Genomic DNA, 13669 nt, shown 5'->3' on the forward strand with positions numbered 1-13669 from the left:
AGTAACGCAATTTAAATTCTCTGTATGTCCTGTACATGTGGCAGAATTGACAATAAAGTTGACTTTGACTGATATGGGTCTTTAAGACCTTGGTCACCATGAGCAACCAGAACAGCTTCAGTGCTCATTATTTCAGATTGTCTAGTCTCTATTACACTGCTGGAGATGTAACCTGTTGCACCAAAGGATCCATCATTTGATTTATGTCATATTCATCAACAATTCAATGATGCTGGAGTCCTTAAATTTAATTCCATTACGTGACATTTAGCAGCAGGCGCTTTTATGCAGAGCGACTTATAATTTGTTCCAGAGATATAATTTGTTTCATCATCGGTGATCACACAATCACACAATTCATTGATTTGCAGTAACAGATTTCTGCCAACAGAAATCCTGCAATTCAGAATCCACTAGAACCCCCACCAGTCCTGAGTGTTCTTGACCTATTGCAATGAGGCGGAGACAGCGATGGCGGGCATCTCAGATGACTTTGCCCAATCACAGACGTCACTAATTGGCAGAGCGAGAGGATGCTCTGGTTCGAATGCTCAGGTGAACACCAGCCACTCAACCCATCAGGACGCAATGCGGATAATTTGCATGATTGATGTCGTCTGTGAGAGATGCACGTTGGCCCAGGACAGCAGCGTGCCCCATGCGGAACCGGAGAAAATGCGGCAGGAGGCTGCGGGGGTTTTTTCCATCAAGGAATAATGAAGAGTGCGGAGGGCACCCGCCAGAAAGGAAAGGGATATCAAGGCAGGGCTGCTCGGGACGTGCCATTCGGTTAAATCCCGTCATTAAGTAAATGCAAAGCGGGCCGGAGCTGATGACACCGATAAGTGAGGTTCGGGGTGGGGGTTTAGCTCCCAAAGCACGCCGCCGCTCTCAGTTAACTCCCGCAGGTCGGAAAGATACCAGAAAAGACTCGGCGGAGTTGCAGGTGACAGTTGTCAGAGCCGTTGTTCGGCGCCATTCAGCCACCAGGCTGAGAAGAACGGAGCCGGTCCTCTGTGACAGCAGCATGACTGGAGATTAAATCAGCCCGGTGTCGGCGAGTCCCGACTTTATTCGATTCATTTCTTCTGTCAAAACGCTCAACTGTTATCATAACCAAGGGGCCTCGGGTTTGAATGGCAAACAGCCTGGCATTTCATGAGCCGCTGTGCGTCTTTCACTTGAGTGTGACATTCTGTAAGGGTCTGGGCAAGATGTACAAAAAGGTCCGAACCATTATCACCACTCGGCATCATTATGCTCTGAGAGCCCATTTTCTACTAAGAGGAGAGGAGAATTTAGTCATTTCATGAATCGACTTGGGTAAATGCACACACACACTCCTCCGCCTCTACAGGGCCTCCGGTGACATTTCCTCGTCCTCTGATACGCCGATGCGTTTCGGGGATGACACCGAGACGACCCTGAACCCTGACTGCTGTGGCGGGGAAGTTCTCGCAGCCATTTTTATCTCGGCCGAGGTCTGTCAGAATCCATCAAAGAGCTGGAGCTGGAGCGTCCCTCCTAGCCTTCCCTCCCTCCCTCCCCCCGTCACTCTCCATGGCAACAAGGCGACTGGCATCGCCTCCCATTTGTCATCCTCCGTGCTCCCATCACACAACTGTCTTGTAAATGGTCGGCTGAATGAAGCTCTTACCATGCCAGCCCATCGAGTATGGGAAGGAGATCTCAAAGAGGTTGTCATATTTGGTCAGGAGCCTTTTCATTATGGATGCCAGGCCTGCGGGGAGAGAAAGAGAAATAAACGTAAAACAGACCGAATTGACTTCAATTCCATCTAATACCGCTCGGGCTCCATCCAGCGATGTTTCATTACCGCACCAGTCACCGTGCGGCCCGGCTCGCCTCTCACAAGAAAGAGACGGTCTAATTCACCAGCGCATCTAAAAGAAAATAGCATTGTTTGGAGCCTGCCCACTGTGACAGACATACATTCGATCACACACACACACACACACACACACAAAGATTGCAAGTTAAAACTGTTAGCTCCTAAACAAAACCCAGACCGAGCCTCCTGCTGAAATTAGTGTGCAAATGAAGTTTGTCCTTCAAGGCTGACGCTCGTTCAGAAGGTGCAGCAAATGAACAGGAAAACCCCAGCTGTCTGTGTAATTCAGAAACTATGGCCATAAAATAACAGCTTTAAATTAAAACCCAAGGACTGACGAGTACCTGAATGCAAAACGCAGGGGAGACATCTGGAGAGCTTCTTCTTCTTTGATTGCACAGTTATGAAGCATTCATACCAGATAATGCAAGCAGATGTCAAAAGGCTGGAGTTGCCTCCACCGCCATCGGCACAGACTTTCCAACCCAACCTTCTCGGGCCAAAACAGTGGCCACATGGGCGAAGGGCTGCAAGCTGCAACAGCTTCCTTCCAAGGAAACATCCTTCCTGCCTGCCTGTCAATAAAGTGGATTATATGCAAGGCTGGGGGTCTTCGATCCCGGAACAGCCCTCGCTGCTTTGCTGACTCCAGAACCTCTGCCAGCATTGGCTTCAAAAGCCCCTCGCGAAACAATTTGCATGATAAAAGCCGACGCGCTTCGTCTTTCCCGGCAAAATGATGGATGGTCTGCTGGGGAGGCGCGTCTGGGACGGGGCCGGATGCCAGAGACGGGGTGCAGCTCTCCAAACTTCCGTTATCCGGTGGATAATTACCTTTACCTGGCCACAGTAGATCTTCCTCTCGTAATGGTGCACTTTAGATTTATTCATTAGCGGAGATGCTCTTATCCAGGGTCATTTACTTTCACTAATTACAGTCAGTCCACCCCCCCCCGGAGCGATTTTGTTTGTTGCCCATTTTTGAGTGGACATCAAACACGACGTTGAGGCTCATTTGACCAATTGCCCAGTTTTTTGACTGCCAGGCCTCTGTTTAACTGTCTTTAAAAGTGTAGGAGTTGTCAGAGCAAGCAAATGAATTAATAAAAACACATTCAAAACAACATCTGCTGGGAGAATTAAGAGAAACTAAGAGAAAGATGAACCAGAATGACGATTAAAAAATAATTACACATAAATGTTTAATACCAAGCAAAACAAACACATTGGACATTAACATTACAATATTACATGGTCGATCCCATCTTTCACATGTAGACTTACAGTTTAGCAGATGCGGCCAAATGTGATCATTGTACCTGTACACCTATCTCTAGCTACTACCGGGTGGCATTAGACCAGAGGCCAGGGGTGGTAGTAGCCTAGTGGGTAAAACACTCACCTATGAACCAGGTTCAAACCCCTCTTACTACCATTGAGTGTCTCGATGAGAACTGTCCATGTAATTACTGATTGTATGTCGCTTTGGATAAAAGCATCTGCCGTAAATGTAAGTGAGTGTTTTGCATAGTCCATAAAGTCTAAAAAAAACTTTTAAAAAACCCTATAAGGTGATTCTGCCTTGGGCCTTTTTTGACCTTTTTCCTTTCTTTACCATTGTACTCTTTACTGTTATGGTAGGCCTTGTTGGTTTCTTTGATTCTGAGATGTGGCTGATTTCTGATTCTGCCTCGAAGCGGCGAGAAGGCAGATGAAGAGCCTCATGGAGCTCAAGAGCCCCCTGACCTCTGCTCTAATGTAAACAGTTTTGACCTTAGGAGAAAACCAAAAGCCTGCAGCTCTGGCTACATCAGTGGCGTCTGTAAATACCACTTTCCATTCAGAGATAAAAACCCATTTATGCTTATTCAGATTGTATATATCTCAGTGGTTTATCCTATTCTCATTCCCACCAATAAAGACACTATTTTAGTAGTGGACAGATTACTTTAACTGAGGTGAACATTCCTATATGCCATTCCCACACCTAGAAAGCCATGTTTTGAACAGTTCAAGATGATAAAAGGTACACTTAAAAGGTCCAAACATACAGTCATGGCCAAAGGTTTTGATAATGACACAAATACTGGTTTTAATTAAAGAATTTTATAAACTTCAAAGGCTTTTATTGACAATTACATCAAGTTGATGCAAAGAGTCAATATTAGCTGTCAGGATCCGGTCCGAAATGGGGGTTACTCCGGTCCGGGTCAGGATCAGGATCCGGACCGGAGTTTCATTGTTGTCCTGTGTAATGTTCCCTAATCGTTTTCACCTGTGTTAATTGTATAAAGCTGCCCTGTTCGTTTCTGTCCGCGGTCAGGTCTTTGAAGTTATGTTCCGTGTTCACTAGTGTCTTCGTCTCGGATGTCTCCCCTGTCCTGTGATTCACTAATTAAACCCCTGTTCCGTGATGTCAGGTGAAAGCGTCCTCCATTCCTCGTCATTCCTCGTCACTCCTCGTCCTCCTCTCCGTGCACCCGCCGCGTCATGCCCACATGGACGTGACAATTAGCATTGTTGGTCCTTTTTTTCCAAGACCTCTGCAATTCGCCCTGACATGCTGTCAATCAACTTCTGGCCAAATCCTGACTGATGGCAACCCATTCCTTCATTATATTTAGTGCATAGTGCTTAGAGTTTGTCAGAATTTGTGGGTTTTTGTTTGTCCACCTGCTTCTTGAGGATTAACCACAAGTTCTCAAGTGTCTCAAGTGGCACGAGACAGGACTGATGGTGGCGCTCACCTTTTCTTCTCCGGACAATCATTTTTCCAGATGCCCCAAACAATCAGAATATCAGTGTGTCCCTGATGTTGATCAAGTGTGTCCTTGATCCTCAAAAAGACTTCACCTCACTATGCATGCAGACGCAGTCACACCTGCCTGCTGCCATTCCTGAGCAAGCTCTGTACTGGTGGCACCCTGAGACTGCAGCTGAATAGTCTCGAGGAAACGGTCCTGGCACTTGCTGGACTTTCTTCACAAAAACTTGAACGTCTCTCCTTGAAGTTTTAATGATCCAATAAATGGTTGATTTAGGTGTAATCTTAGTAGCAGCAATACCCTTTCCTGTAAAGCCCTTTTTATGCAACGCGAAGATGACAGCACGTTTTTCCTTGCAGGTAACCATGGTTAACAGAGGAAGAACAATGATTTCAAGCTTCCAGTCTGCTTGTCAACACTCTCACTTGTGTTAATGAGAGGATCACTGAAATGATCTCAGCAGGTCCTTTTGTGGCAGGTCTAAACAAATGTTTTTTTTTGGAGTGGATGAAGTCCATTTTCAAACTTTGTGAAAAACATTATTTTTGGCCACGACTGTATAATGAAAGTAAATAAAATAATAAAAAAAAAAATATTTATTTGTAGCCATTATTATTTTCCTTTCCTTTTTCACTCTGTGACTTACAAGAGGAATATTTATGCACACAAAAGGTGAGATTGCTTTGACACGGTAATAGAGGAAACCAACTCTAGCATACGTCTGAAATATAGCTTTTGTGAACATCTTCCACATACTCTCATGTACTTTTTTTTTACTAGGAGAAAAGGTCTCTTGATGAGCAATTTCACCTCAATTTTAGCAGTGAGGTGGGTTTTTGATGTAGAATTATTACACAGAGAAGAAACTGCATTGTTATAGCAAGTATATCAGGCCATATTTTCAATGTTGGCAATAAAAAAAACAATGAGCAGAGAGCAGGTCCATCAAAGCAATGAAGCCATTCCGGCACGCAGTCTGTCAACAGTTCAGACAGCCTCGCATCTTTAATCGCCCGAGCTGCCTGGCGCCGCGGTCCCGGCGTGACGCGCCGCTCGGCCGGCCCGGCTCTGCGCCGCCACCTTCGGCGATTGGCCTGCCGTTTATTTACATCAGGGATTACAGCTGTCACGGCAGAGCCACTCGCGCCTGGCAGCCTGCAGGGCAGCGCTTATCTGCTGCCGCAGCCCCACCTTACAATACGAATCACCTGCGCGTCACCAGCAGGTCAGCACTAATAACTGGAGTGTGTGTGTGTGTGTGTGTGTGCGAGATTCATGCAGAAGACCAGCACAGGACACCCAGTGAGGAGTGTGCCAAGAGAAGACAGTGATGTGCAAATGAGGCAGGGTGCTGGGGAGAGCTTAAAATAGTGTTTTGGATGTCGGGGCGTAAAGAATTTAGCAACATATTTTGGTTCTCTGAGAAAGAGAGAAATGAAAAAAAAAAAATCTCATTCGGTCTCCTCAGTCAAAATGTAAAATGTTGTTATTAGAAAGTCTGCTCAGACTGAGGGAGGATTGGTTAAACAATAGGAACGTGTCAGATGCAAATGAGCAAGGGAACGAGCTGCATAGCTAATGCGCTGAAGAAGTGGGCACTGAAACCCACACTCCTAAGCTACCATAGTGGAATCAACGGGATTTCCTGGGTATCACATGATTCCATGGAAGCGGAGGAGAATAAGAGACATGGTTTAGCAAATCGGGTTAAGAACCAAAATTACAAAGACGCGGCATATTCCTTTCCAGCTCATAACGCTTTTTACACGCCTCTACAGCCGTAACACAGAGATGAGTTTCACCTGAACCGCTTTAGAGCACTCAACGGCGTCAGTGGGCATCTGATTCAGCCCCGACGTGAGGGATCTGAGGGGCTCAACGTTTGGCGCTTACTGTCTCTCTCCTGAGCGGTGAGGTCGGGGAGCCGCAGGACGTGTCGCCGGGGAAGCAGCAGCGTCTGAAAGGGCCAGGTTGCCCAATATGGCACCACTGCCAACCAGTCGTCATTGTCCACCACAACCCGCTCCTGTAACACACACACACCTACACATGTGTACCTGCAAACTTACACACGCAAGCATGTTTTTTTTTTTTTTTTGGTTCTGTGTGTGAACCGCACCATTTCTATGCAATAAAATTAAGCCTAAGGAGTATCCTGCCTCAATTAATATCAGCAACAAAAATATAATCGAAGGTTTAAATGACAATTTTCAATCAGATGAGATCTTTTCAAGTTAATTAACTTAACCCAGCCACTGGGGATGCATGTGACAATGTGAATGGGTTTACCCAAATCTACCAAATGTATTATGAAGCTTCTAAGCTTAAAGCCAACCATAGTCCTAAAACAAACTAAATCTACTGGCTCTTTTAGCTTTTAAAATGAAACAAGAAAATAATGTGTAAAATGTTCTTAAATTCCCAACAGAACCTTCTATTCTTGGCAGGCATTGTCCTCTAACCTCCCTTACTTCGGCACAATTGCCGAGACGTCCCAAACTCACAATCAGGCAACTGATCACCCAACGAGTGGCTTGATTAAGCCTTCAGAGTTAAGTGATTCTGAGCTAAGACTATTTGTTCCCCATCAGCCAAGCATACGGGAGGCGGCTCGCGTTTGAACGTGCAGGCCAGGTTCCAGGGCAGGGGGGATACGTTGCTTCACCAGTTCAGGACATTCAGTAATTTAACCCCAATAAAACATGTCCAGCCGGGATCAAAATGACCCCGCGCAGAGACAAACAATGCACCACGCCCCCGCAGGCTTCCAAGGACAAGAATCACGGGGGGGCATGCTGGGAGCGTGGCGGAATGATGATGGATTACAGAATGGATTTGGTTGACATGTGGCAGTGACAGAGAGAACAGAGGCACTGATGAGGGGGAGTCACGTGACAACGAGCCCAACGCCTGATGAGAACCAATTAGAGCCCGTACAGAGTCATCTCCAAGACAGACAGGCGACAGAACCGCTGCAACTTCATTTATATTTTTATTAATATTAACACAGCTCTTCCACCAGTTCTTAACAGGTTCCAGTTGCTTAGCAACATAATCTGTATAAATGACATTGAAGCTCCTCTTGGCATATTAATATAAAATCTGAGTGATGCTACTGGATATTTTAGTCTTTGGGTCTCCACCAGTAGAACCAGAATTAACTAGTTAGTAAAATTCATATGGATTTTTTTTTTAATCCTATTTCACATATTACATCTAACAATATGTGAAATATGACCTAAAATCAGCAGCGAAGTGATTATATTCTGCTCAATGTAATGGTAAATAATCATATTCACATTCACTGTATACTATTATAGACTTTAGTATATGCCTTGTCTGACAAATTATTCAATATTAATATCCACCTCAGTGCCGGAGAAATCTGCAGCCTGGGAACATATAGCCACTCTAATAAAACTATTGCACCAAGTCACATCTCCTTTCAACCTCTGATTCTTTATTCCAGAGGTTTATTCATCCCTCCACTCGCTGTTAATCCTCCCAGACATTATAATAAATGGAATATTTTAGCCCCTGCGACCCTGCTTTGAAACAAAGGTCATTATTTTGGGGGTAATTATGCCTTAACATCTAATACATCATTTTGATTGCTTCCGAATGTGTTGGTGGCATAAAATAAAACTGAAACCCATGAAAAGAATAAAAATTTTCCCCAGACAGTCGATATAGGGACCTGCTACTTCCGACAACCGCTCTGCACACACCAGGGGAACAATCTGGGAGCAATCTCCTCCCTGCGACGAAATAATTTACACGGGCCTGCATGTTTACATGTGAAAACGCGCGCGATAACGCCACGTAACTTCACGCCGACTGTTGTTGCCACGGTCCGATACACATCCGCTTTCTTACGAAACCCCACCCTCCACGGGGGCCGCCTGACTTCATTTACTTTATTTTATTTTGGCGCACACTGCATGCCGCCGGCCATGAGATCTCGTTCAAATGATGAGAATGTTCACAAAATACCAAAAAACTAATAATATTTTATCCCAGCGAGCGATTTGTTCGACTCCGATGGAATCAAGCTTCACGCTGGTGCTACAAGTACAGATCAGTAGGGAGGGGGGTTTGAAGGGGGGGTGAGAATCGAGACACCAGAGTGCTGCAAGTCTGATTAAACTTTCAAAGCAACAACAGCTCCGAGGATATGATTACCCCGCCGCCGCTTATTAAATCTGCAATTAGGCCCATTTACGAGTGCATTATTTAACAATTCCTGAAGAGGAATAATAGCAGCTGGCGGGGGGGACTCTTGCTTTGTCTTTTGGCGGCTAGTTCTCCGAACTTCAGGGTGCCGCTTGCAGTTATTAGACTATCCCTCTTCTTTATCTTCCTCTCAGTCCGTCCTAAAGCTTGTGCTGATGTGCCATTAGGAAGAATCACGGCCTCGCCATGTTACTCTTTCCACCATCTCTGGGTTCCCTCCTCGAAATTCCACATTCTCATGCGGAGCCTCACTGGGGGGCTTTGATTAATAACGAAGGCCCATTAAAGTCCTCGCCGTGCAGGACCCGCTATTCTCTCCGTTGCATGCGGACAAACGTGCTTTTTAAATGCACGTTACGACGCACCAGGGCACTAAAATGGCTCTCATCTTGCCCATGGACATCTCAGGAACACCAGAGGTGGATTTACAGAAGACGGAGCATCTCTTAATCTCATCTCCGGAGGTTATCTACGGGAGAAGTCTCTTCTTGCTCGGGTTTTGTTTTTTGGTTTATCGTCATGTAGAAATGGCCTTTTGGCTGCGTGCGCGTTTAACGGCAGAAGCCTCCATGCCTTGGGTGGGACGGTGAGATGAGGGAGCCGAACAAGTGGAGGAGATAAGGAGCATTCCACGCTAAATGAGACGTGACCCTGTTTAACCCTCTGCGGCTGTGGAACTCGGCTCAGGAAAGGTGGAACCTCTTTCGCTGCCTCTCTCTTCTCTCCATTCCTGTCGTCTGCTCTCCTGTGGTGCTCTCCTCTGAAGTTGCTCTCTCTCTCTAGCATTCGACTCCTCCGTTCTGTGCTCGCGTCTTCCACTTTCATCTCCGACCAAACCTAAGCCCTCACAGGCAGTATACTTATCCTTACTTTGTATGCATGAAAAACACTCCACTTCTCCATTTGTGCTTAAAATTTGGAATCAGATCGACTTTCTTTTTTTCTTCTCCTTTCTTTTAAGTATTCATGAATTCCACAGTGTTGTGGAAGAGCTCCCTCTGAACTTGATCTATCGGGCCGAGAGACGGGCGGGTTTCTGTGCGGCCTCGCTCTGCTCTGGTCCACGTGGCGGGGTCTCACCCACTTCCGGTACGGCCACTGAGCATGGAAGATCTGGCAACACGTCTCATCTCATAACACACAAGATTAACCTGAGAATGGGAGACAGATATAAAACCAGCAACGGTTGATATTTCCCCACAAATTCTCTTTTCATCTTCCATGTATGTTACCATAGTTTTTTTAACGGGCCGTCCATATCAGATTTACATCTCATTTGATCAAGTGTGAGAAACCCAATATGTTTCAAACCACACTCACATGCTATAAAACGGGTGTGGGAGTAGAACACAAATATCCGCACAATCAGAAAGACAGTTAAAATGTTATTAGCAGACAGAATTGTTCCAAGAGTCGAGGGGAAAAAATAATTCCAGTGTTAGAATTACCAAAGAAAACATACGAATCCAAAACCAATAGGACAACAAAGTGTGTAAAACAAGTATTATGTAGTCAATACAATATAAAAAGTCAAAATGAACTCTCATACCACCAGTAAAAAGGAGACTCCAGCTCATTCCTTTCTCTAACTATTCCTACAACAAATAACTACATGTATAACTACGGTGGTGGTAGCCTAGCGGGTAACACACTTGCCTGTGAACCAGAAGACCCGGGTTCAAATCCCACTTACTACCATCATGTCCCTGAGCAAGACACTTAACCCTGAGTGTCTCCAGGGGGACTGTTCCTGTAACTACTGGTTGTAAGTCGCTCTGGATAAGGGCGTCTGGTAAATGCTGTAAATGTAAATATATTAAACAACATGTGAGGTCATACAAAAAAAAACGCAAGCAAAGCAAAACGTTTCAGATAGTGGCTCTTTAGAAGCAGTGAACTTTTGCTGTGATGGCAGCATTTCACACTCTTGGCTTCAGTTGGACAATGGGGATGGTTTTCCAACAGTCCTGAAGGAGTTCATCCCATGAAGCTACGTATGATGAAGCCAAACTGTGAGCAGATCGGCCATGAAGGTAAAGAAAGGTGACTTAAGAATCTGATTCATGAAACACGCTTTGTTTAATCTATTAAAGAGTCTTCAAAATCTTTTCCACCATCAAACACACAATAAGACAATAAATACAATATTTTACATCCTTTTTTATATCAGCATGAATAAATGATAGTCAGAGTGGAAGACAAAATGCAGTGTATGGTCTGTGTATTCCAGTACGTTCTTTCTTCTGCGTGTGTTGGCGTAAAAAGGTTGGTACGTCACTTCTAGTTCCAATCACGATAACAGACAAAAGAGCAAGATGAGCCAGAAAGACGGGGATCGCAGCCATTTAAATGATCGTAGGTCTTGAGATACGGCCTCGCAGCCGCGATACACAGGGCAGGGTCAGGAAGAAACACCGGCTGGAGCGAAGCACCACCACTGAAACCCAATCAGGCCCAGCCGGAGGGGCAAGAGTGCATAACGTCTCCAAGGCATGTGGGTGATGAGCCTCTTCATCCACCCCAAGTGGAAAGTTTTTTTTTTTTTTTAGGCCCTCAGAGGACGAGAATAAAAAGAAAAACTTTGGTCGGAGTTCTCAGCGGGACACGAACGGCGGTTCACAGAGGCGGCGCGGTCCTTCATCAGTTAATCAGGACTGATTTGAAGATCTCTGGGCAACGCGTCTCCAGCCTCCCCTCCCGTGTCTCTCTTTTCCCTCGGCTGTTAACCGATCTTTTGTTAGCCCTCCTGCTTCCCCGGGTAGGAGTGCGAGGAGCGTTTTAGACATCGAGGAAATCCTTATGAAATGAGGCTGGCTTTGATCCTCACCACAGAAACGTCCTGGATGATCTGTGAAGCAGACAGATTCAGCTCTCAGGCATTTTGCCCTCGGCTTATTCCTTTTAACATTTCTCCTCCCCTGGGGTGCAACCACGCCGGTCTGGGTAAATCGGAAAGAGCCTTATTTGTGCATCATTTCCAAGAGTGGCTCCGAAGAACACTGTCAGACGTGTGCAGTTGCAATTTGACTTGGCTTAATGAGCTTGGCTGCAGATGCAAATGGCGGTCCAATGGGAATGCGGGGTGGCGGAGTATTCAATCTGCATGTAATGGAAATGACACGCATTGAAACAATGCTAATCATATTTGATTGGACGATAACACAAAGACCTGTGGTCCTTGTCACATCGTTCATGTCCTAAGTTAGATTTTCCGTGCATTTAAATATTAATAAACAGGAACAGTCGCAGGAGGTCGTCTCTCTAAAGGAGACAATTCTCCAGATATTCTCGAGAAAATGCGGACAATCATCTGGAAAGCTTATTAGCATCAACAACGCACAAGCCGTCATTGAATTTAGCCTCCATCAAGCCGTGTCAAATTCAGCTGAACAAAACCCCAACGTCAATTATTCCAAGCAGGCGGCTTGAACGATGAACACAAAATAAATAAAGTCATAACTGCACAATGCGCAGGATTTTCAACTGTGCACTCTTCAAATGGCGTTTAGCCACCAACAAAGAGGCATTTGCCAAGAACCAAATAAACGTACTCAGGGTCTGCAATGGGAATTTGATTTCAGTCGAAACTCCGGCTGGTTCCGTGCTCCCGCGAGAACCGTGTGAACGCCACGTGTGCCTCCTTTCAGTCCGACATTTGCATTTGAAAGAGTGGAACACCTGGCGAACACGAATCGAATGGCAAACTTCCCTGATCAAGTGTTGCCTGTTTGGACTGCACATGCAGCCCTTTCTCCGTGTTGATGTCGCATTCTTTTTCTCCCCAAAAATTCTGTTTACCGCAGTCCACACGTCTCACTAATGAGCACGCGGCGATCGGTGATTAAAACCCACGAAAATAAAACGATCATTTTTTTAAAAAATACGCCGCTGGCATTCTGACATCTCAGACATTCTTGTCATTTGGTTTCCCCGGGAAAACAGATGGTTGCACGACGAACGCAGAGGAGGCCTCTCCATCCTTCAAGGTGGCTTTTCTTCCATCCCAACCTGCCTCAAACATCTAAATAATAAAGTGAAGTGATTGTCACATGTGATACACAGCAGCACAGCACACGGTGCACACCGTCTTGCCGCTCCCTCTCCTTCGGACCCGGGGCCGAGAGATGACGGGCTGGACAGGAGGCATCTGCGACACACCGCGCTCAGTCGACTCTCAGCTTTTCTTGCACCGTTGCCTTGACAACTCGGAGTTGGCAAGGTGGAAGCCACAGTAGAAATCCCATCCAGCCAGCTGGCGGGGTTGGAGCAGAACCATGATCCTCAGGCCTGAGAGCGGGGAGACCAGGCTCCTCGGCCGACAACACTTTTGCAGATGGTTTTCACTCATATATATATATATATATATTTTTACCCCCACACTTCTCTTCAGCTTTTTATTTCCACCACTCCCTTTCTCTTTGGATTGCTGGCATCGAAGATGAGTGCGAGAGGGGAAGCGCTCTTGTCATTATCATCAAACGTCTCCCAGGTGCCCTTTTCAAGTTGAGAGCTTTTTATCTGCTTCGAGGCACATAACTGCGAGGAGCTCTGGAGTGGACATATGAGTGCATGATTAACTCATCTTACCAAGTGTAAAAAAAAAAAAAGTATCTGCTTTATTCTCCATCCAACCACACTTGCTAATAGTGAGTCAACTGAGCCCTTCATCCTGCCATTAGAAGCTGGTGATTCACAACAGAAACGCCAAACTTTGAACCGCGCTGGATGACAACTGTCGAAAAACAGCCGTTCTGCAGCCTGCAGCACTTAAATCGGGGTTTCAGCTTTCATTTAAAAGCAAGAGTCTTTCTCGGTCATG

General features: G+C 45.7%; 1 protein-coding gene across 3 annotated transcripts in view; it reads right to left on the reverse strand.

Moving 5' to 3' along the window:
- galt (galactose-1-phosphate uridylyltransferase) overlaps nt 1–13669 on the reverse strand; it is a 56134-nt gene that overhangs the window by 17906 nt on the left and 24559 nt on the right. For all 3 annotated transcript variants that reach the window (XM_028974593.1, XM_028974591.1, XM_028974594.1), the window contains 2 exons: nt 6511–6643; nt 1658–1741 (listed from right to left, as the gene is read on the reverse strand). In XM_028974593.1, the coding sequence (XP_028830426.1) occupies nt 1658–1741; nt 6511–6643 (217 nt within the window). The remainder of the gene's footprint in view (nt 1–1657; nt 1742–6510; nt 6644–13669) is intronic.

This window comes from Denticeps clupeoides, chromosome 3 (assembly GCF_900700375.1).
Source record: "Denticeps clupeoides chromosome 3, fDenClu1.1, whole genome shotgun sequence".
Lineage (NCBI taxonomy): Eukaryota > Metazoa > Chordata > Actinopteri > Clupeiformes > Denticipitidae > Denticeps > Denticeps clupeoides.